Consider the following 23,776-nt stretch of genomic DNA (forward strand, 5'->3'; position numbering starts at 1 on the left):
AACAAACTCTGTATTGTTGCAGTCAGGAAAAGTCAAAAAACCGACAACACCCTTCTATACTGAGCCAATATTGTACCGACACGTACGCAGAATGCGAAGGTTAAAAAGCGGCAGTGCGTGGTATTAAAGCAGAGTCGCAAAGACAGAGAGCGAGAGCGTCCGTCTCTTACATATTTGACTTGCGGTTGCTTTGGGTCTGGTCAAGCTCTCAGTGATTTGCGATGGACGACGAGCGCGGTAATAGTAGCAGCAGCAACAACGTGGATACTGGGAAGGCAGAGAGTCCGGTGTGGCTGATGAAGTGTCCGGTGGTGGTCGCCAAGTCATGGAAAGCTCACTCTCCCTCCGATCCTCACCCCGTCGCCAAAGTCGTCCTCTCCCTCGATCCCCTCCGCGCCGACGACCCCGACTCTTCCCTCGAGGTCAATTTTCTTAATCTGCTGCTGTTACAATTCCATAGTTCTATGCTTAATTTGCTTAACTAGGGCTAGAATTTTCAAGACTTTAGCAGCAGAATTGGTACTTATTTTTCAGCATAACCCTAATTTGTATTGTGCTGTTCACTGCATTGATTGATTGGAGGTCTGTGTTCTTTTAGAACATTAGAATTTAAGCTAATTAGTGATCTTAGGGTTCAGGCATTCTCTTTGAACCAACAACGTTTGGTCTCAAACTGCTTGCTTCTCTTCTCAATTTCAATTCTCCATTGTTTATACTTTCCAAATTTGTAATCAGTTCACAATGGAGATGGCTGGCTCTGAGACTGCAAAGATTCCGAAAAGTTATTCTTTGAATATGTTTAAAGACTTTGTTCCCATGTGCGTTTTTTCTGAGACAAATCAAGGTGAGGATCAGAAATTAGATTTTCTGACGCATGTTTATATGTTTTATTTGTAAATATCTAATATAATTGTTCTTTTTGTTTAATGCACTTGCAGAACTAATCTTTCAACTTTGTGTTGATTTCAAAAATTTGTTCTGTTTCATGACATTGTTTGTGATTTCATGCTATGCCATGCGGATATTATCTTAGGGCTCATGGAGCTGTGCCTAGATGACTAAGAAGCCAGTTTGTTTCAATTGAATAACTGCACATTAGACAAATGCGGAAAATTGGTGTGTTGGGACATAAGATGTATCTCTCTTTTAGATGATTGACTCTATTTCATCAACTAAAACGATTGATATGAATGCAAGGGAATTCAACCACTTGGGCTAACCTGCACAAATCGTATTCACTAATAGCTTTATGCCTTTATCTATCTAGGACCCATTTTCTTGCCCTTTCTCTTGTAGTTGTAGCACCTTTTAGTTTTTTCCCCTTTTAAATTACCACAACTTTTGCCGTCATTTCAGGTAAGGTTGCTATGGAAGGGAAAGTGGAGCACAAGTTTGACATGAAGCCCCATGGTTCAAACATTGAGGAGTATGGGAGGTTGTGCCGTGAAAGGACAGAGAAGTCCAATTTCAAGAATAGACAAGTACAGGTACCCATTTTCTTCCACATGTTTCTGTTATAGCAGCTCTTGTCGTATATGCATGGTAGATTTATTTTTCTCTCTTGTTGCTTTAATTCATTTGAAAGGTGATCGACAATGACCGGGGAGTAAATATGAGGCCCATGCCTGGTATGGTTGGCTTGATTTCATCCACTTCCAAGGTATCAACTTCCTTCCTATTCATTCTTTTTACAAGTAATACCAATAGTGTTAGAAACATCCTGCTTCTCTTCATTATATAGTTTTGTTTTTCTTGCAAGTTCTTTCTTGTTGCTGCCCACCTTCTTATATGTATCTTAGGAACATGTCTCATAAGTGTGGGATAGAAGCACTATACATGCCTCATGGTTTTCAGTTGCCCTAGGAAAAACCATAGATGTCATGAGCCAAAAAGTAAAATGAAATACATATATTACTCGTCTGGTAGAGTCTAGGTGTAATTATATTGATACAAATCTTAGGGTTTGTTTGTCTTTTAAATTTTATGCTATTTAACAAAGAAACTCTTAGTTGTTTACCCAAACATGCTTATCTGCATGCTTAGAAGGAACATAGGAATAATATTTTAAATCATCTATGACAGGATAAGAAGAAACCTGCACCAGTTAAACAATCAGACATGAAAAGGACTAGAAGGGATCGTGGGGAACTGGAGGATATAATGTTCAAGTTATTTGAAAGACAACCAAATTGGGCCTTGAAGCAGCTTGTGCAAGAGACTGATCAACCTGCGGTATGTCTTTTAGCCGTTTGCTTATTATGCGCACTCAGATTTTGTAACTTCTAAGTGATTAGAAAGTTAGAATTAGTTGATGGTTTTATTAATTGCTCAAATTTTTACATAGATGTCATCACAATGTATTAGAAACTGAATAAATATTGCTTTGACTGAGCAATCATTACAATGTTTGGATGTTTTCTCCATCTGCAGCAATTCTTGAAAGAGATACTGAATGACCTGTGTGTGTACAACAAGAGGGGAACCAACCAGGGTACTTATGAGCTTAAGCCGGAGTACAAGAAATCTGTTGAGGACACAACTGCTGACTAAGTTTTTTCCTCTGCTTATGTAAGCATCATCCGTTTTTTCTTTGGAAAACAGAAAGTTAAAGATGAGTCAGCTCGAAGGAAGGGTTTCCCTCTGGTGTTTGGCAACAGAGTATCACCACAAAAAAAAAAACTATAAGCTAAGAAACATGGGAGGCAATAGTCAACTTTTTTTGTTTAATGTTGTGTTTTTTTTCCTTAACCCGCAAAGGTGCAATAAGAATCTTTCTTTGATCTGACTAGAGAGAGAGGGAGAGGAAAAAAAAAGGCTTCCAAGCCTTCCATAAACATAAACTTACTGGAATAGCATATATCATTTTGAATTAGTTTGTACATTAACACCTTCAGCAAGGGCCATGACCATTTTAATGCAACTTTATACATTATTTTTTGGATTATGAATTTATGATGCACTTGAAATCATTCAACCTATTCCTTTGTTCAACATGTTTGAAGTCCTAAACTGTTCCATCCTTCTGTAGCTAGACTCTCTGCCAACATATGGATAGTTTTGAAGTTTTTTCTTAGGGTTAAATATAAAAATGGTCTACGAACTTTATACTGATTCTCAATTTGGTCAGCTAATTATAAAAAGTGTTAATTTGGTCCATGAATTTTTTAAGTTGTACAAAAGTTAACTTTCATCTAAAAATTAACAAAATTAGTCACATGAAAATATAATGAACGGACTAAAATACTCATGAAAATATGGTAACTTGTTGTGTATATGACTAGATTTTATTAAAGTTTTCGATGAAAGTTAACATTTGTACTGTTTTGGTAAAACTTGAAAAGTTCGTGGACTAAATTGATACTTTTTTATAGTTAGTGGGCTAAATTGAGTATCAGTATAAAGTTCGTGGATATTTTTGTATTTAACCATTTTTCTTATTTCACCCATGTAGAGGCCTGACCGTTGAACACCTGGGCCTGAGGACTTGATGTCATTGTCAAAGTGGTAGCTTCTAAACTGAAATCAAGGATGGGCTTCTGATTTTGGTCCAATTTGTTCAACCGAACTTCAATAGTACACGCTCCATTTATAAATTGGGCTAATGTCTGATCATCCAATATTCAAACCGTCGACATCTGTGATTCCAAAGGGGGTCAACATGAAGAAAATCCACGATGCTCCCAATAATTTTCTATATACAAATTTTATTTAATTAATTATTTTCAAGGACAAAAAATTGTCTGTCTTTAATTAGAAATACAGCCAATATAACTACATCCATATTGTAATATGATTCACATGTAAATTTGTATTCTTCCAAAAACAAAAAACAAAAAAGGGGAGGAAATTATATTTTTAAGAATTCCAACTCGATTTGTGTGCAAATTTCTTGAAGTGAAATGTAACACTCTCGACCAAAAATAAAAAGGAATGTAAAACTCAGTGGAAGACTTCAATTATTGCGAGATTTTCGAATGCGACCTGGCTCAGGCAAAGTCATCGTGTATTTTGTCTTAATATATATTAATTGCATGCCATCTTAATCAATTAAGCTTGCGGATCAGCTTGCAATTGCATGTCTGAATCAACCTTTTATTGTATTTTCAACAAATGTATCATGAGTTTGTGTGAATATGTATTGCAATAAGAAACCTAATTGTTTGAAATTTTATAGCAGCCGCAACTACACCAACATATACATCATGCAATTCAAAATTGTATGATGCCCATTGTATATATTTTTCTCGAATATTATCATTGCGTGCATTATTTCTACGCAATAAAATGCATATTCATGTGAACCAAATTTTTAGAATCTTTTGCTTACATAGATCCATCATGCTAGCTCATGCATGTCAGTTCCTCAATCCACGTAATAAATTTCAGTAGCGTGTGATTGTGACAGATAATATAAACCCTAATCGTATCCTTAAATATTAATTAGCTTTTTAAGACTTTTATCATCGCTTATGCTGCCGTGATTAGACTAGTGATCACTACGGTAGTCTAACGACATTTGCAATTTTGCTAATTGATATTAATAAAGATTGATACGAAAAGTATGAACAATAATGTGGCCCGCACTCACTCGCTAATTAATGCATGAACATGATCATGCCTAGGTAGAGATCGATCAGTGACTCAGTGAGAGTGCTGAGCCCTTGTCAAGCACCAAATTGAGACCACTGATTGAGGTAGCCTACATGTCAGTTCGATGAGAACAGGATCTTGAAATTGACCAACTAGGAATCTTGATTGTCACCTTTAATGTGCTCGAAACGATTCCAATACCATCTTCTCAATTAAAGATTAAAGTTGTAGGATATGCATGATCGATCTGATCAAGTCTCAACTGAGCCAGGTACCAACTTGATGATCGAGGCAGGCCAATATATGCCAACTTCATGCAAATGCTAGTGGGTTGGATTGGGATATATACCCCAGCACTGCATGCTTTGGGACCCTTCTTTCTTTCCATTCACAATAATGTTAATGGTGCAATTGAAAGGGAAGGGTAATGGGAACTCTGTCACTCCCATGAACGTGGATGCCAAAAGTGGCAAACAACTCACTTAATGGAGAGAGAGAGAGAGAGAGAGAGAGTACTCCAAGAAATATATGGTTTTAGTTGGGGATACTAGGAGTGGTCTGCTACAGTGTCTTATAAAAATCATAAATATGATCAAACTTACACCCTACGTACAAGAATAAGATGGTAATGACAACTCGTATGTACGTATTGGCAAAATGCGTCTTCTTGCGGCTCAAGAACAATTTCAACTCTACACGTACATTATTTAATAAAAACACAAAATCAGTTCAGAATTCAATCTCTTTCAATATAATTTTAAAAATTTTGTTATTATGAATGCTATTGTACGTACAGTTTACTAAAATTCCAGTGAAGAGTAAGATCAAAACTCATCGATCAAATAATCTGTCACAGTACGCGTAATCACGTACACATCTCCACTTTCTTTAAAGCAATTCTTGGCAATCTCTAAACAAAGTATAAAGGGGGTGTAAACTAAGTTCTGCCTGTTTAATTAATAAACAAATACAATTTCAAGGCTCTCATATCAGGAAAAAAAAAAGCTACTCGTAGTCTAGTAGGATTGATGAAGCATTTATTATGTGGTACAGTTAAATAACAAAAAAAAAATTAGAAAACATGCGTACGAGGGACTAATTTGTCTTATGCACATTGCTCTTAATTAATGCCTTAATTAATCACCATAAAAGATTTAAATTTCCAGTCAAAAAGGAGGAAACCAATTGATCGACTTTGGTGGATATATAGCGAATTAGTTGAAATTCTTTGTCTTAGACTGCTAACTGGACACGCAATTAAGCCATGAAAATGTACATGAATCTATATCTAAACAATAATCATGATGTGTCTCTTAACAAAAGCACGTATAGTGTTGTCGCGGTGGGTGGAAATGTGGAATCACTTTATGTGCCAAAGGCCTAAAAGTGCCAAACAAAAGCAATAAAGAGCCGCTAGTGGGTTTATCTGCTAGCCTATGAATCTACTTAGTGAAAAATGTGAAAAGAACCAAAACCAACCCACATAAAGTTATAGGGATCTTTCCAAACAAGGGATATATTAATTGGTTTGCCTTTATATCTCACCCCGATTTCATTTACCAAACATTTATGGAGATAGAGTTTCATTATTGCATGTTATTGTTGTACTCTAGTGATCCCATACGTTTTGGAAGATTGCATAACAATTCCAGAATCCAGACCCCTATGTATCACTAATTAATTAACTTTCATATTGGTTTAATTTTGTGGATCAGTCAATATAATCTAGCTATTAGATCAACATCAACTTTCATGTTGACATCGATCTATATGGAATCAGAGTACAACTTGATTCAAATCCACTATATGGTAAATCAGAGGGACAGAGTACTTAATTATAATTTAATTCCATAGCTCAAACTATACAAAGGAAAGGAACCAAACCCAAAATTTCAGCAAATCTGAGTGGGACAATCGCCTCGATCCAGTCACTAGCTTGCGAGTTGCGACATCAAATTATCAACACCAATTGTGTTTAATTTGTTGGATCAGCGCTTTAAACAAGTGGCCAAGTGGGTCTAATTTTAGTTGAGCGGCGGTTCAAATATAATATCTGTCTGATAATTTAGATGCCTAGCAAATATATCATATATGTCTGCCTGCATTTTTGAACTTACAAGGTCAAGACGTACAATAGCGTTGGACTAAAGTGAAAGCACAAAAAACATCCAACCATGATAAGGGTAGGGCACATACAATTGAATATCACCCAAAGGCCAAATTTGTTATTCAGATTCATAGTATGAAAACATGTGTAAACATATATTTTTTTGTAGACTATTTAGTCAGTGATCGAACACTTCTCCTTGTTTGATCCGATCAACAACTTGTTGCTTAAAGACCGGAGGGCCATGATCTCGCCTGGAATTAGCTACAATGTGGTTTGTAACGCTCCATCTTACTTCAATTTCATTTGTTGTTGTGTTGCATGGGTCGTCGGCTAAGTGATCCCCATTGTAATGTTGTATTCATACAATGACCCACACGTACCTATGAGTCAATGTGAAGCTTAATCCCCATGTCTATCCAATCAAGCTCAGAACCTGTGTCAGTTGGACCATTTCAAATTAAATTATATACCAAACTAAATGTCGACATTAATTGAGATTCATTTGGAGGACCCTAGGTAGGTAACACTCATGAGAGCGACTTAAACATTAATTGATCAGAATTAGAATTCAGCAGCCGTTGTGATGGGTGTACTTGATTAGAGAGCAAGGTATGTAGCTATGGAAAAAAAAAAAAAAAAAAGTGATCGAGACAAGACTCATCACTCACGTTGTCTCGAAAGTGCTAAACATTTGGTTAAATTGTGTAGAGGCATGAGGAAAACGACTCATTTGCATTCAACCACTTGATTATTCAAATTTTTCTAAGATCTTACTTATTAATTGGTTTGTTCTTCCCATTAACTTATGTGAATTTGTTAATTAAAGTTAATTAAAGTTAATTACAGCTCAAGAAGATCATTAGTACTAATGATATATGTGAATTAATTCAAATCTTCCTTGGTATGGTTGTATGGTTTTCTAGAATTAGAAGATGTACGATATATAAACACCCTAGCTGTCAAGGTGCCACGTGGCCTAGATGCACCACATGTAATGTTGGTGTCACCATGTAGTACACCAAATCAAATGTAGGGTCGAAATCTTATGTTATTACATGGAAATTAAATTAAGGGGGGTGTCCCCAATTCAGATTTTAAAGGAGTTTAATGGATTTTAAAATCTATAGAATTTATCAAAATCCAAAGGAATTGGGTGGAATTCTTATGGAATTTGTTATGTGTAAAAAATGCATTCAAATCCAACCAAATCCATTAAAATCCTTCACTTAATGAAATCCATAACTTTTTGAGGACACCTAGATTTCATTGGAATCTAAAAGTAAAGTAAACAGAAAGTAGGGTCAGATACACAGCCTTATTAGCAAAAGAAAAAAATAAACTAAGTACTTAAAAAAGGAGAGCACGAGCACTATTTCCCCTGCAATAATTGCTAGATCCACTCACATAAATGCAATTTTGGGCAAGTAAAAAGATCCATAAATGCAAAAGGATATTCATATAGTTGATGCATATCCCCCATAATATTCTTTTCCCAAATTTCCATGCTAAGGCAGTATCATACTATCATATTATAGAACCAAAGTCCACTATACTTATCTGGATTCTTGGATCCCCGCCTTGTTTCTTTCGGCTCAAATATGATCCTTGAAGATAATTTATTTTTTTATTTTTTCTCTCTTTATTTTGTCTTTAAAAAATCAAATTTGAGCCTAATACCAATCTTGCAGAGGAGCAAGTAGGGGATCCAATTTCATACTTTATCTACTCTTCCCTACCCCAATATTTTGGGGTCTCTTACTTTGTGCACCAATATACCAAAAAGGGTAAAAAAAAAAAAAAAACGAGAAAACAAAATACATGTGATTTGACCTTTTTCTATGTATTCGGTAAATTATTCCAAAATTCAGATATTTAATTTATTAAAGAAAAATAAAAGAGAGAAAAAAAATCAAATTCTCAAATTCTCAAATGGGGTTTTAGAAGGAGTCAAAGAAGAAGATGGACTGTAGAGCAATGAATGAGAGGTCTACTCCTACTCGACCAAAGACTGGGTTGGAGGATCCTCTCGTGCAATGGAAATCTAATTTAGCTGTCAGGCATGTAATTATGTATGTGACTGGAAAAAGAGTAAAGAGAATGCAGTTTGTAGGGGAAATGCAATTAAGATCACAACTGGCTTGGTCAGGGTGGTGTCCGACCGGTTCATGCAGGCCGGGTCAGTCAGCTCCTGTCCTTCTCTTATTCCCGGCTTTTGCAATTTAATAATTTTTTGGGGTTGGCTTTTGCAATTTAATATAATTACAAGGCCCTGCTGTCAGATAAAAACACCTTTTAATCACCTAAAATATATTCTTCCTGGGCAGGCCAGGCCAGGCCTTCTTCTTTAGAATTTTAGAATGATGGTGGTCTCAATTGAGGGGAGGCAACATGTCTCTTAAAGTGAAGGGGGTTCATATCACAAGTGGCCAGTGCCTAGTGGGAATATCAACTTAGTGGAAACACTTCATTAGGTTTCCTTACAAGGACGCTTAAGGACGCTTTAACTCAATTGATAAAGATTACCTATATATTTAACTAATTAGTTAAAGATCATTTTTTTTCTTAATTGGGTTTATATATATTCCAAAAGGAAAACGCAGAAAAGATGGATTCCTCCTGTTGGCTGCTACTTTTAATTAATGGTGGACCCTCATCTCCAAAAGAAGACTTTTATTGATCCTATGATCTTCTAAATATTAACCATTTGAATCTTGTTTGGCTTTGGGTTTTCATCCCTCAGGTTCAGTAAAGGAAACTATATATGTCAGTTTGTAACTGAATATTAATGGTGTAACCTCTATATATCCATATTGTTTATATTTCCAATCTTGTGCGAGTGCAAAATGGTGTAATTGGATCTTATCCCGGTCCTTGCAATCGAATAACCAAAAAAGCCAAGTTTGAAATATCGCCAAGGGTAGTATTGAGCCTGGCCAAAAACAAAAGGGTAGTTTTGAGAATTAAAAAAACAAAATTTTCAACGTAAATGTTCTGTTTGGTCAATAACCAAAATCAAGTAAGTGTTTTACATTTTGACTTTTCCATAAGATCAAATTCACTGAATAAAATGATACCCGGTTTTTATGAAAACAATATGTTTACCAAGGTCTTTTTTTTTTTTTTTTTTTCTTTGATATTACATAAGACTATTCATGTCAACTCAATTAACACCTTGGTTTTATTTATGTTTCTGGATATACCATGAGACTATTCATGTCAACTTAATTAACACCTTGGTTTTATTTATTTTTCTGGATATAGCATGAGACTATACTTGTCAACTCAATTAACACTTGGTTTTATTTATTTTTCTGGATATAGCATGAGACTATACTTGTCAACTCAATTAACACCTTGGTTTTATTTATTTTTCTGGATATAGCATGTGACTTATACTTGTCAACTCAATTAACACTTGGTTTTATTTATTTTTCTGGATATAGCATGAGACTATACTTGTTAACTCAATTAACACCTTGGTTTTATTTGTGTAAATCGAATAATATGGTAGAAGGGTAAATAAATAATATTAACTAAAAGGGTCCTTTAGTGTCAAGCATTGTAGGCAAGGTAATGCAATATGATAAGATCATATCAAGGATCGATCGATCCTTCTTGTCAATACATGTGTGATAGCTGTACGGCGAATAGAAATTAAAAGGCAAGCATTATAAAAAAATATTGGTATAGGGAAGAGTAACATTATTACGTATATATAGGAATGATGACCATGTATAAAATATATTTATATATTGGGTAGAAAATCTTGGTCCATAAGTAAATCCAAATTAAGTACATGATCAACAATTGTGTAGAACAAATACAAAAAATAAATAAACTGGTTATAGGCATGGTATGGCCGTATGGGGCAGGGGTACCCACACACCCCTCGTGCGCGCGCTATCTATCATCAATGGCGGCTCGGCCTCACCCCGACCCCGAGGGCCTAGCCTCTTAATTATCATCATTAATAGCGTGATGCCAAAACAGAACCCGTTACCCTTTTCCAAATAAATTTCAAAAAATAAAAAAAACAGAAAAATGTAATTTGAATGAATATGTAGGGTGTTGTACAGAGTTGTAGGCTGTAGATATGTAGATCGATAGTGCGATTGGGCGTGTGTCTTGTCAGCTGAGGAAGCAGAATGTATGTGGGAGACAACCCAAAAACATTTGAAGGCCTAACAACAGTTGACGTTACTTCTTTTTAGGGCCCTTTGTGGGACATACCCTCCTCCACACACACTCACTCAGTCACTCCCTCTTCCAAATCTCTATATTTATATCTCTTCATCTTCTCCTAAGTCTTCACCACCACCAATTGTCCCGCTTCATAATCACTTTGTAATACCACATTCATTCTAAATCATCGATATATCGATCATCAGCAATGGCTGATGTTGTAGGAGGCTCAGGCTCTGCCAAGAGAATGTGGTGTTCGGTGCCTGAAAGGCTTCAACTGCATGGGGCCATGCTGGCCTTGCAGTTTGGCTATGCTGGCTTCCATGTCGTCTCCAGATTTGCCCTCAACATGGGCATTAGTAAGCTTGTCTTCCCTGTTTACAGGAACATCATCGCTTTGCTTCTCCTCCTGCCCTTTGCCTATTTCCTAGAGAAGTACCAACCTCTCTCCATCACTAAACTTTAATTAATTATTCCCATTCATTAATTATCTCTTTTAATATTATACTTAATTAATTAACTTGTTTTTCCATCTTATTCTTTGTTCAGGAAGGACAGGCCTGCAATCACGTTAAATTTTCTCCTTCAGTTCTTCTTCCTTGCGCTTATTGGGTATAATAATAAAAACATACATACATATATATATATAGTTGTATTTTTTGAGATTTAATTTAAAAAATCAACTTAATCAATAATATAAATTTATAGTTGAGAACATTTACACATCCATTTTAAAAGAAAGTTAATTGAAGGATCGATCACCGTAATCTTATTATTTCACAGTGATTTTATTTTTTTCTATATTTAATTACAGAATAACAGCAAACCAAGGGTTCTACTTGCTGGGATTAGACAACACATCACCCACCTTTGCTTCCGCCATACAAAACTCCGTCCCAGCCATTACCTTTCTCATGGCAGTCGTACTCCGGTACGTCATTAATACTTAAGCACATCAAATCAAACCCCCTCGTAATTTATTCCATCATTGAAATATATAATTAATGAAAATTATTCCTTAATTACAGCATAGAGCAAGTGAGACTAAACCGAAAGGATGGCATTGCAAAGATGGCCGGAACGATTTTCTGCGTGGCGGGAGCGTCAGTAATCACCCTATACAAGGGCCCCACCATATACAGCCCAACTCCGCCACTCCAGATGATGATGATGAGAATGAGCAGTAGCAGCTCATCATCTCTGTATACGACGTCGTCACTGTCGGTACTTGGCGATGCAAATGGGAAGAGCTGGACCCTGGGGTGCCTGTACCTGATTGGGCATTGCCTGTCGTGGTCCGGCTGGCTCGTCTTGCAAGCCCCGGTTCTGAAGAAGTACCCGGCTCGCCTCTCCGTCACCTCCTACACCTGTTTCTTTGGTATTATTCAGTTCCTCATAATCGCTGCCGTTTTCGAGAGAGACTCTCAGGCTTGGATCTTTCACAACGGTGGTGAAGTCTTCAGCATCTTCTACGCGGTCAGTTCCATCTATCTCCCTGCTCACTCACATTAATTTCTTAATTATAAATCACAAATATAAACGTGAATTATATCTCTTTTTAATTATATATATATATATGAATTAATTATACCACATAACAGTTACTGTTACAATTCTACGTAATAATTACTTGGAGTGATTAAAAGAGTCAGAATACTGGTCAAAGCGGAAGTGTAATATAATATTTGACTGGAGCTAGATTCAGCTAATAACGACCCCCTTCGATGACAAACACATCCAGCCAATTTAGAAGAAACTGATGCTTTGTCAGTTGGAACCCCGTCTTACTTTTTTTTCTTGAAAAAAGAAAATCAACTTTGATTTAATTGATTTTTCCTCTCTAGTATGGTGTGATGCGCCCTTTTTCCTGGTTAGTTAACAAAGGTTGTCAGGACCAAAAATTAAAGTTTCTCGACTCTTTCATTAGAAATAAAAGGATACACAACAACTTGTTCATGTGATCATGAGAACCATGTACTGCTACCTAAAATTTATATATGACTCATATATATATATATATATAAATGAATTATTCTTTTCCCACATACAAGTTGTTATGCAATAATGCAGGGGGGGTGATGGTATTGAAAATGAAATATATCAATGATACGGATCATTCTCTCTCTCTCTCTCTCTCTTTTTTTTTTTTTTCTTTTGTTTTTGGTTATATATAATTTTCTTTGCTAGGATTTTGATTTGGGTATATATTATTTAATGGAAAAATATAAAATGCATGCAGGGAGTGGTTGCATCAGGGATCGCATTCGCTGTACAGATATGGTGCATAGACAGAGGAGGCCCAGTTTTTGTGGCTGTATATCAACCTGTTCAGACTCTGGTTGTCGCTATAATGGCCTCCGTCGCTTTAGGCGAAGAGTTCTACTTGGGAGGGTACGTATTATGTAATTTATGTGGGTCCATTCCATTCCTTCGAATTTTCATTCAACCCCCTACCTAACTACTATTATTCTTCTTAATTCATCCGTCACTCTACAACTCATGCATCAAACTCCATTATTAATTTGTACCCAACAAGTGCATATCAATCTTAATAGTAGGCCCATTAATAAGAAACCTAGCTATAGTCTAGAATATTCACATAATATACATGGTTGAAAATTAGTCCAAATTAATTTAATGATGACCAAAATATATATCCTGACCTTATTACCATTTTGATCCATCATAACTCATACTGTACAGTACCGTTCAAAAAGGCACATCAATAATTACTCATGAACAGAATTTGATGGAATAAATTTAGAAACCAAATAAGCGCATACAGAATCACAGATATCACATTTTGGATTCATCTTTTTTGTTGTGGTCCTTGTGGAATATATAAATATACATATTGATATTGGATGGATATGAACATTGGACAGGATAATTGGGGCGGTGCTGATCATAGTGGGGCTGTACTTAGTGTTGTGGGGTAAATCCGAAGAAAGAAAGTTTGCTCAAACTCAAGCCAACAGGGTTCCAATTCAGTCCACTCCAGATCAACACGCAAACAACAGGAAAAGCCAAACCAAGACGTCCCTCACTCAGCCACTCATCCCTTCCTCCACCGAAAATGTTTGATCGCAATCATCCTAACTTTCAATTAACAACATGCAGTAGTACCCTTGGCCTTTTAAAGAGGAGGACCGGAACGAAAAACAAAAGTACTGCTAGCTCTAGCTATATATATATCAGAAAGCTTTGTGTGTGTATGAATGAAGGTGTTTTTTCTTTCTTTTCTTTTTTTCACTTTTACTCAATCGCTTTCTTAGTAGGACAGAGTGGGAAATCAATGGGAGAGATCTCAGTGGGATGAATATCTATCATGATCTTTGTCAGCTATGTCGGCCCCAGAGCCTCAAAATTTCATATGTGCTTTAATTATATGTTAATTTATGGTTTGATTTACCAAAAAAGATTGCCTACATGCATGCATGCATTAACTGTGAAGCTATATATATCAGATGTTTACATTCCCAAACGCTAATTAAGAAGATACTCATGATCAGCTCACGCCTATATGATCTCGATAAAAAGATCCAATGGTACGTTATAGGTATTTCTAAAGATAGCTACCCATCTAATTAATTAATTAATAAATAAGAAGATGTTATTGAACCTAAGTTTGTTATGAACATTTGTTTTTCAGTTTTCTCACATGTGATGGTGCTTACATGAGTGGTAATTAATATCATGGTTAAGACTCGTGGTGAGAGTGCTTGAGAAGAAAAAAAAAATGATGAAATAGCTTTATCTTTTTCTTTATATTGGGAAGGGGGATTTGAGATCAACCACAATTTCAGATGTATATATATATATATATATATATGTATGTCAGGCTCTTTCTGTTGAGGTATACCTCAACTTATTTATGTTGAGGTATACTTTATTGGGGCCCACACGAGTCGTTTTGTGTCGATCCGAACCGTTCAATTTTTACATCTCCATAGATAGATCATCCTTGCAAAAAATTAGCCAAATCAAAAATCATTTGCCTATCTAACTTTGATCAAATAAATGGACGAACCAAATATTTTCGATGAAACGGTCAATTTGTTTTATCAAAGTTAGATAGGCAAATGATTTCAGATTTGGCTAATTTTTTGCAAGGATAATCTATCAATGAAGATTTAAAAATTGAACGGTTCGGATCGACACAAAACGACTCGTGTGGGCCCTAATAAGGTCATATCTCAACATAAATAAGTTGAGATATACCTCAACAGAAGGAGCCTGTATATATATATATATATATATGAGTAAATACTCTTAATTACTAAAATTAAAAGTCCCTACAATTCACAAAATAGTTGATTTCAAAAATTTTTAATGTGGTAATCTGGCTATATGATTCTTTTGTAGTTAGCGTAGTGACAAAATTCTAGGTAAGATTTAATACTAGATGATTATCGGATCCCAATATCACATCATTAAAGAGCCTTAATCATAAGGCTCCATAATTATAACGTTAGTACCTTTTTCTGAAAGCATGCATTTCTTTTATATTTATAAGCTGCCTTTTACTTATGGTGATGCAAATGGCATATCTATTCATTTCATTTTCCCCCTTTAAGCTTCGTGTAGTGATCGAATTGGTGTTCACGAATCACGATACAATACTTTTGCCAACAAAGATATTTTTCGGGCCTAGACCATGAAAAGACAAGAAGGAAAAACAGAAAAAGTAGTGTTGCTTACTTGCTTGCTAGTATATATAGTAGCTAGTCATGAATTCATGTTGGAATCCAATGCATGCAGGTGTGTGGAAGGTCACAACTTAATGAACATATGACAAATTACCAAACAAAGAAACTATCCACATTGAAAAAGGCATGAGACAATAATGAAGAAACTAATTAATACACATAATTTTAAATTATAGTAGTAAAGAAATTAATTCGCATACACTTTGAAATTCCACACGCACGCTTGACTCCAAATTAACTCAATTCTTTTTCTTTGTCCTCCCCACCAATATCTCTCACAATAGTACTGGCACCGTCCCTACCCTTATAACGCCAAGAAACCCACAAATAAACCAAGAAATTAACCCCATTAATGGCGGTCAATATCCAATAAAAGTAATCGAGCTTGCTCTTATTTAGTTCATTCCTCAACTACCCTTGTCCTTCTCCACCAGTGGTACCCTCCACAATCTTAACCAGCGCAGTACTCAACCAACTCCCAATCCCAATCCCAATCTCACTCAAAAACATGGCACTGCTAATGCTCCTGGTACCATCCGTGGCTTCATCGTAGAAAAACTCCAATTGTCCGACGTAAGTGAAAACCTCAGCACTACCCATGAGAAAGAACTGTGGAAGCAACCAAAACACACTCATGCTTTTAGGGTTTGAGTGTTGGCGGCGTTTGTTTTCTACCAATGCAGCCGACGCCAGGGCGAAGATGGAGACAAAGAGCCCCACGCCCATTCTTTGTAGGGATGTGAGGCCGCGGTGGTGGCCCGTGCGCTTGCGGATGATTGGGACCAAAAATCTTTCGTAGACGGGGACGAGGATGAGGGCATTGATGGCAGCGAAGATGGGGACGGAGCCAGCGGGGATTTCGAAGCTGGCAGAGAGTTTGCGGTCCATGATGGAGGCTTGGCTGACGAAGAAGGTTGAGAGTTGAGAGAATGAGAGGGCAAGAGCAATGGTTGATGCCCATATGGGCAGGACTCTGATGAAGCATTTCAATTCTTCCACTTGGGTCACTGTGCATACCATCCAACGACACTTTCGATTGCCCTCGGGGTCTGTCACCACAGCTGCTTTGTCCAAAAATCTGCACATATATTACATTTAGACATGTAATTAATTTGATCGATCATTGAGATCTAAATAAAACAACTAATTCACACCTGTATTGTGCAGTGTGAGTTAGTTTTCTGGCTCCCAAGATATCAGACTCCTTGGTGTTGACCTCATACAGGTCAGCTTCACGTGCCACCTCAACGCCTCTAGAATGGTTCCTGAGTGATGCCACAATGACCTGAATAAACCTAGTAAAAGGGCTGCCCATAGGCTTTTGATAACGATAGTATGGAACTCCAGCGGCTAAGATGATGATGGAGCAGACCATGGCCACTGTTGGGACTCCGAAACCCCAAGTCCACCCCTTGTGATCTTGTATTTAAACCAGCAGTGTGATGCCCAACAGAGCCCCCATGTTTATAGCAAAGAAGAACCAATTAAAGAATGTGTATTTCTTTTGCACTTCTCTGCTGTCCGCCTCGTCGAATTGATCTGCCCCGAACGAAGAGACGCACGGTTTGATACCGCCGGTTCCGAGGGCTATGAGTCCCAGTGCGCAGTAGAGGAACGCCGTTTGGCCGTCGCTCGCTTTGTTGCATGGTCGTGCCGTGCATGGAGGTGGACGTAGGCTGTCTACGGAGGCTGATACTGTTAACAAGACCATTCCCTACATATATGGAGATCATCACAAGATGGGCTCAAGGCCCAAGATAAATTTAAATCAGATCAACTTATGGGCTTAAGGCCCAATAAATGGGTATTGGGTTCTTACCACTGCGTAGACGCAAGAGAAAATGATGATGGTTTTGAAGCGGCCCAAATAAGCATCAGCTAAAAAAGCTCCAAGAATGGTTAGAACGTATGCAGCTCCAATCCAATCTGTTACATGAGTCGCAGCATTTGGTAGTGATTGTCGCATCTCAAACACTAAGTAAGCCACCATGTTTACAGCAATTGCAAAAAATGCAAGCCTCTCAGCTACCTCATTCACTGCAACCAACGTAATAAAAATTACAATTAATAAATTTGCAGCAATTAATTAGTTTAATGTAATTAATAATCACCTATGATAAACGGAGAGGCCTCCCATCCTCCAGTTGTTGCCTTGTCTGCAACTTTCCCTCGGAAGTCCACACATCCATTGCTTACCAAAGTAGTACTCGATAGGCTTGCTACCTACAAGTTGATGCTAGTTAGAGAAAAATTTGTGGGGTATTACTATGTAGTTCGTAGCATAACATATATAGCTTAGCTTATAATATTGAAGTAACGTTACCTTTTTAGGTTCGTCAATATCATAATCTTGTTCAAATTTTTCCATAGATGGCTGAATGAAGGACTTTTCATATGGGTCACCACCAGCTGATGCTTCAGGTTTCTCCATTGTTAAGGTCGTCTATCAGAACGTTAATGTGCTCTCTGCAACTGCAAGAAGCTATGTAGTTAGCTCGGAGATCTATTCTGTATCTTTACCTGTAGGATATATGTAATTTAAATAAGGTTGGTGTCCTTAGAAAAAGAAAGGTTTTGTGTGTTTGACCTGTATGATTTGGACGTTTTATATGACAGTAAGTTTGAGCTATTTTTAAGTTTCTGTAGGGGGCGGCAGCCGCGGCACAGCCAAAATCTGACTTATTAATCTCCCCAAGTTGGAGGGCTAAGCAAAGTGTTGCATAATAAGGCAAGGTGTTGGTGCTTACAATGATCAAACTGTGTCATACAACAGAAAACAAATGGGAGTTGTAGGAATCAGTCAGACTGCCGCCTAAGTACTTGGTCAAAGTGCAATGGACAAGATTCTCCTACACTGCATCCATATGGCATATAATAATACATATGCATCCTAGATTTTGGGTTACCTAACGTCGCGGCCCAATAGCATGAGTTCACTCTGAAAATACACAAAAATAAGTTTCATGTTGTAGATCACGGCCCAAATGATGTACCCAATAAACATAAACTAGTTGGCTCACATAGCTTTGTACCAATGATTACAATAGGTGCATATTCGATTGCAACAATGAATATGCCATGTGTCCTTATATCATGTGCAAATAATTTTCTAATTGCATGCACAAAATGACAGGCACTTGGTCGTTTTGACTGACCGTTGGCCTACGTGTCCACAACAACAGTTAATCAATCTATGTGTTCTCTCTTAGTCTCTTCAATTATCACCGTGCCGAATGGGTGACACTTAATCACCTAGTGACATGTGTCACCTATTTTTTATAGTACTAATACTCACCACTTTGTGATGAGCAAAAATAAACTCATTTAACTATACTTCTTTGCTTACCATCCGTACACTCCTATTCTCTCTCGCTCTATCTCTCTCTCTGAGTAAGACTGATGTGCTGAGATTTTGAATAAATGAGGTAAAAAACGGGGTATATTCGCATATATAAAGTAATGTATATTCCTAGACCCATATCATACTTCTAATTCGAAAATATAAATACATTTTAATGAGAGATGGATATAATGAAGCATTGGATGAAGAAGATAGAGATGGGAGTGAGGTGGGACTGTGCCGCGCTTGTAGTGGCTATGTTACTGATTGTTGTGGAGGTTTGTGACGGTGGGATTACAAGTAGCTATGTCAGGAACGATGACTTGTCCCGCGATATGCCTTTGGACAGTGATGTGTTCCGAGTGCCTCCTGGATATAATGCCCCTCAGCAGGTCTGTGTCTAAATTCTAGAAACCCTTCTTTTAAATTACTGATTCATAATTTTTTCATCAAGAATTCATTAATAATTTGATTTCTGGGTCATATATATATATAATTGTTGAAGGTTCATATAACACAAGGAGACCATGTGGGGAAGGGTGTGATTGTGTCTTGGGTTACGCCAGATGAACCCGGTTCAAGTACAGTGCTTTACTGGGCAGACAACACCCAGCTCAAAAATCTTGCTGAGGGCATTGTTCTTACTTACAAGTACTTCAATTACACTTCTGGGTACATTCATCATTGCACCATTAACGATTTGGAGGTAAGTACCTGTCATTAGTCCCCTTTAATTCATTCTGTTTGAATCGAATTGTTGAAGGTACAGAGTTTATGACAACTGCAGTTTGACACCAAATACTACTATGAAGTTGGGATTGGGAATACCACGCGACAGTTTTGGTTTATAACCCCTCCTAGTCTTGGTCCTGATGTTGCCTATACTTTTGGTCTCATAGGTAATTCAATTTCATGTATCAAAATTCCTTGTCTTCTTGAATTGGATCATTGAATTGGTACCAAATAAAGACAATTTCATGCATCCAAGTTACTAGTCTTCCACAATCAGTTGTATTGGTTGGTGGTTATGAAGCTTTTGGACCAAATATTTGTGTTTTGTATCATGTTGTCACTCTGGTGTTCATTTTGAGCAGGGGACCTTGGTCAGACACATGATTCAAATCGAACACTTACACATTATGAATTAAACCCAACAAAAGGACAGACGGTATTGTTTGTTGGGGACCTCTCTTATGCAGATGATTATCCGTTTCATGACAATAACAGGTGGGATACATGGGGGAGGTTCATAGAGAGAAATGCTGCTTATCAACCTTGGATATGGACTGCAGGAAATCACGAAATTGATTTTGTTCCTGAACTTGTATGAGCCTTATTTTTGTTTCTTTTCTTGTTCTTGAACTTTTAATTTTGCCAAAAGGTTTTTACTGATAAAGTATTACTTCTAACTGACTCGTTTTAGCACAAATGCTTGCCTCAGTTAGATTGATTCTTCGTATTGACTGGTCCTTTATTCTGCAACAACTCCTACCATGATAAAGCATAAGAAATAATTGCAGTGTCATTGCAGGGTGAAAGTAAACCCTTCAAACCATACGCAAACCGGTTTTTTGTTCCATACAAAGCATCACATAGTACATCTCCTCTTTGGTACTCCATCAAGAGAGCTTCAGCATATATCATAGTTTTGTCCTCTTACTCAGCATATGGTAAGGATGCTTACTTTTCACTTCTGAATCTTCGATTTCATTCGGAACAATTTCAAGGTACTACAGTCTTTGTTTGGTTATGTATGCTTGTATGTGTATAAATTGTAGTTTTATATGCAGGGAAATATACTCCTCAATATAAGTGGCTTGAAAAGGAGCTGCCCAAGGTGAACAGGACTGAGACACCATGGCTTATTGTTCTTATGCATTGTCCGATATATAGTAGTTATATACATCATTATATGGAAGGAGAAAGCATGAGAGTGATGTATGAGCAATGGTTTGTGGAGTATAAAGTAGACCTTGTCTTTGCTGGTCATGTCCATGCCTATGAACGATCTGTAAGTTCACACTTCTTCATACATGATTGGGATAAAGGGAAAAATATTGATCTATATGAGGAAATGAGTGTTAAAACACTGTGCTCTCAAATAGCTAAAAAAAGGGATTTGTCAACAATGGATTCTACAACCAAATATGTTTGCATCACAGGAACGGATTTCGAATATTGCATACAACATTGTGAATGGAGTCTGCACTCCCATAGGTGACCAATCAGCCCCAGTTTACATAACCATTGGAGATGGAGGAAATCTAGAAGGATTGGTTACCGAGTATGTTTAATAATTTTAACATTTGTAGTTTATGATGATTGTTACTATTAGTTTTTATATTTATGAGCAGCCTTTTGTACTGGTTTTTTGTTCTGCAGAATGACAGAACCACAGCCGAGCTACTCAGCATTTCGGGAAGCTAGCTTTGGTCATGGGATTCTGGATATAAAAAACAGAACTCATGCATTTTTTAGTTGGCATCGGAATCAAGATGGGTATGCGGTAGAAGCTGATTCTTTATGGTTACAAAACAGATACTGGAACAGTATTTTGGAAGAGTCATCCCTAGCGGCATTATAATCGCCCAATTGTTAGCCCAAGAGAAATTACTCAAAAAAAGTTTAATTTCACTTCCATTGGACCACGAAGCTACACAAGGTCATCTTTCTGTCATATTCATACCTGATGACATGTAATTTAAAATGTAAAAGAGGTTTCAGGGGAAGAAGGGTGAAGGGGATGATCATGTTTTGGTTGTCATTGTAGAATTATATAACATCTTGCAAAGTTTGACGATGATCAAGAACAAGATAGTAGAGAATGTTTAGAAGACTAAATAAAGATTAAGAGACAACCAGACTTACAGAAACAGAGATAGAGGTAAAATTAAAGTCATTGCTGCGCTGCCTCACTTGTCTTACACTTATGGATAAGTTCATACTTCAAACTCCAACATTGCCTACAACATTGACAATGTTACATTATGAATGGAGTCTGCACTCCCATAAGTGATGTAATTAGGGGGAATTCGTTTTCTACTTTTCTTTTTAGCAAAAAACAAAACAATTGCGTCTGCCGGGAGTCGAACCCGGGTATATTTCTTGGAAGGCAATTATCCTAACCGTTGGACTACAAACACGGTTATGCCAAGAAATTCTCAGTTCAGTTGATATAAAGAAAATTATTCACCTCAACATCTCAAATAGAACCCTTACCGGTTCTTTCTAGATAGAACAATTTCTTGAGCTGGTGAAGTTTGGAGAGGCAGAATTAGAAACATACACATACTCTTAACCTTCTCAAGGTTTGATAAAGAACAAGATAGTAGAGAATGTGTAGAAGACTAAATAAAGATTAAGAGACAACCTGACTTACAGAAACAGAGATAGAGGTAAAATTAAAGTCATTGCTGTGCTGCCTCACTTGTCTTACACTTATGGATAAGTTCAAACTTTAACTCCCAAGTTTAAGAGAATAATTTGCATAGCCACCACTGAAAAAGCAGTCAGTCCTACTGAGAATAGAATAACTTTAATATGTGTACACTGATTGTACTGACACATTCAAATCTACTGATAAAATTCTGTCAGTACTCAAGAATCACACATATCTAAATTTACTGATAGAATCAAGTAACGACACATCTAAATCTACTAATAAAATCCTTTGACAGTATTCAAAAGTAAAAAATTTGTCTGTATTACATACAATATTTGTATGGTAAATTTTTTTTTTTTTTCATAAATAAGATGGCAACTTTGAATTAAAAGTTCGAACCCTCAACTGGGAAAAGGAAACATAGCCGTGGCTAAGCTCATGTGAGCAAGGCTGACGGAAGTTTGATTCTAACAACAAAAGGAAATTTGAAAGCGAATTCACATAATATATTATTTATCTGTGTTTAAATAAAACATTACCTACAACATTGACAATGTTACATTATGAATGGAGTCTGCACTCCCATAAGTGACCAATCAGCCCCAGATTACAAAACCATTGGAGATGGAGGAAATCTAGAAGGATTGGTTACTGATCGAGTAACTAAGTATGCTAATTACAATATTCATATTCATGAGCAGTCTTCTGTATTGATCAAAATTAAGTTGTGAAAATTGCACTGGCCTTTTGTTCTGCAGAATGACACAACCTTTGGAACCAAGATTTGCCCAATTGTTAGCCCAAGTGAAGTTACTTTGGGGTTTCAAAGTAAGGGTGAAGGGGGTTGATCTTGTTGTATGTCATTGTAGAATTATATAACATCTTGCAAAGTTTGACCATCGATGGGTCCATGTAACCGCCAAACAGTATACACACACAAACATACCTATATATATATATATTAACAATTTATGTGAAATTAAATCATATATATTATTCTTCAGATCGATAAAGAAAATAGAAACAGAGAAATCAATTTATTATTCTTGTTCCCCTTGGAGTTGGGTTTCATTCCCCATGTACAGATATTGATAATGGGGCAGGCTAGAGAAACTTATTAATCCATCAATAAAACTAGTGTACTAGTAGCAACAATATCGATCAATTATCAAACTTCTAAATAAAATAATGAAAGCGGCATTGACAAATGGGGCAGGTTCGAGGAGAGCTGCTGACCCGAGCGTCAATACAGTTGGAATGGAATGCATGAGCACATGCCGCGAGAACACGGCAGGAATCGCCATCCATGAAAACCTTGTCGCACATACTACATTGTTGACTCACTAATTGATAACGGAAGTTATTGTAATCTGTCGCCGGCGGCAGTACTTTCTTCAATCCAAATTTTATCCGAAGTTTGTCAACTATGGTCAAGAGCACGAAAGCGTTGTTCACCACATAAA

The 23,776-nt window shown here is 36.9% G+C and overlaps 3 protein-coding genes and 1 pseudogene across 3 annotated transcripts; 3 read left to right on the plus strand and 1 right to left on the minus strand.

The window, feature by feature from the left end:
• Positions 1-131: 131 nt before the first annotated feature.
• Positions 132-2,974, plus strand: LOC147278161 (Transcription initiation factor IIF, beta subunit). Its single transcript, XM_086250826.1, has 6 exons — positions 132-422; positions 736-844; positions 1,357-1,487; positions 1,586-1,660; positions 2,083-2,232; positions 2,431-2,974. Exons 1-6 carry the CDS (start codon positions 222-224, stop codon positions 2,548-2,550), a joined length of 786 nt encoding a protein of 261 aa, XP_086106952.1. The 5' UTR covers positions 132-221; the 3' UTR covers positions 2,551-2,974.
• Positions 2,975-10,997: 8,023 nt separating this feature from the next.
• On the plus strand, positions 10,998-14,295 carry WAT1 (Walls Are Thin 1). Its single transcript, XM_086249521.1, has 6 exons — positions 10,998-11,317; positions 11,432-11,494; positions 11,697-11,813; positions 11,911-12,358; positions 13,122-13,273; positions 13,768-14,295. Exons 1-6 carry the CDS (start codon positions 11,091-11,093, stop codon positions 13,964-13,966), a joined length of 1,206 nt encoding a protein of 401 aa, XP_086105647.1. The 5' UTR covers positions 10,998-11,090; the 3' UTR covers positions 13,967-14,295.
• Positions 14,296-15,825: 1,530 nt separating this feature from the next.
• Positions 15,826-18,022, minus strand: LOC147278163 (protein NRT1/ PTR FAMILY 8.1-like; annotated as a pseudogene).
• A 971-nt stretch (positions 18,023-18,993) lies between these two features.
• Positions 18,994-22,008, plus strand: LOC147278164 (purple acid phosphatase 2-like). Its single transcript, XM_086249519.1, has 8 exons — positions 18,994-19,323; positions 19,437-19,637; positions 19,719-19,830; positions 20,026-20,255; positions 20,463-20,601; positions 20,722-20,942; positions 21,094-21,215; positions 21,314-22,008. The coding sequence occupies exons 1-8, from the start codon at positions 19,114-19,116 to the stop codon at positions 21,513-21,515; spliced, it is 1,437 nt and encodes a 478-aa protein (XP_086105645.1). The 5' UTR covers positions 18,994-19,113; the 3' UTR covers positions 21,516-22,008.
• The last annotated feature ends 1,768 nt before the right edge of the window (positions 22,009-23,776 follow it).

Source organism: Dryas octopetala, chromosome 7 (genome assembly GCF_963921425.1).
Source record: "Dryas octopetala chromosome 7, drDryOcto1.1, whole genome shotgun sequence".
Lineage (NCBI taxonomy): Eukaryota > Viridiplantae > Streptophyta > Magnoliopsida > Rosales > Rosaceae > Dryas > Dryas octopetala.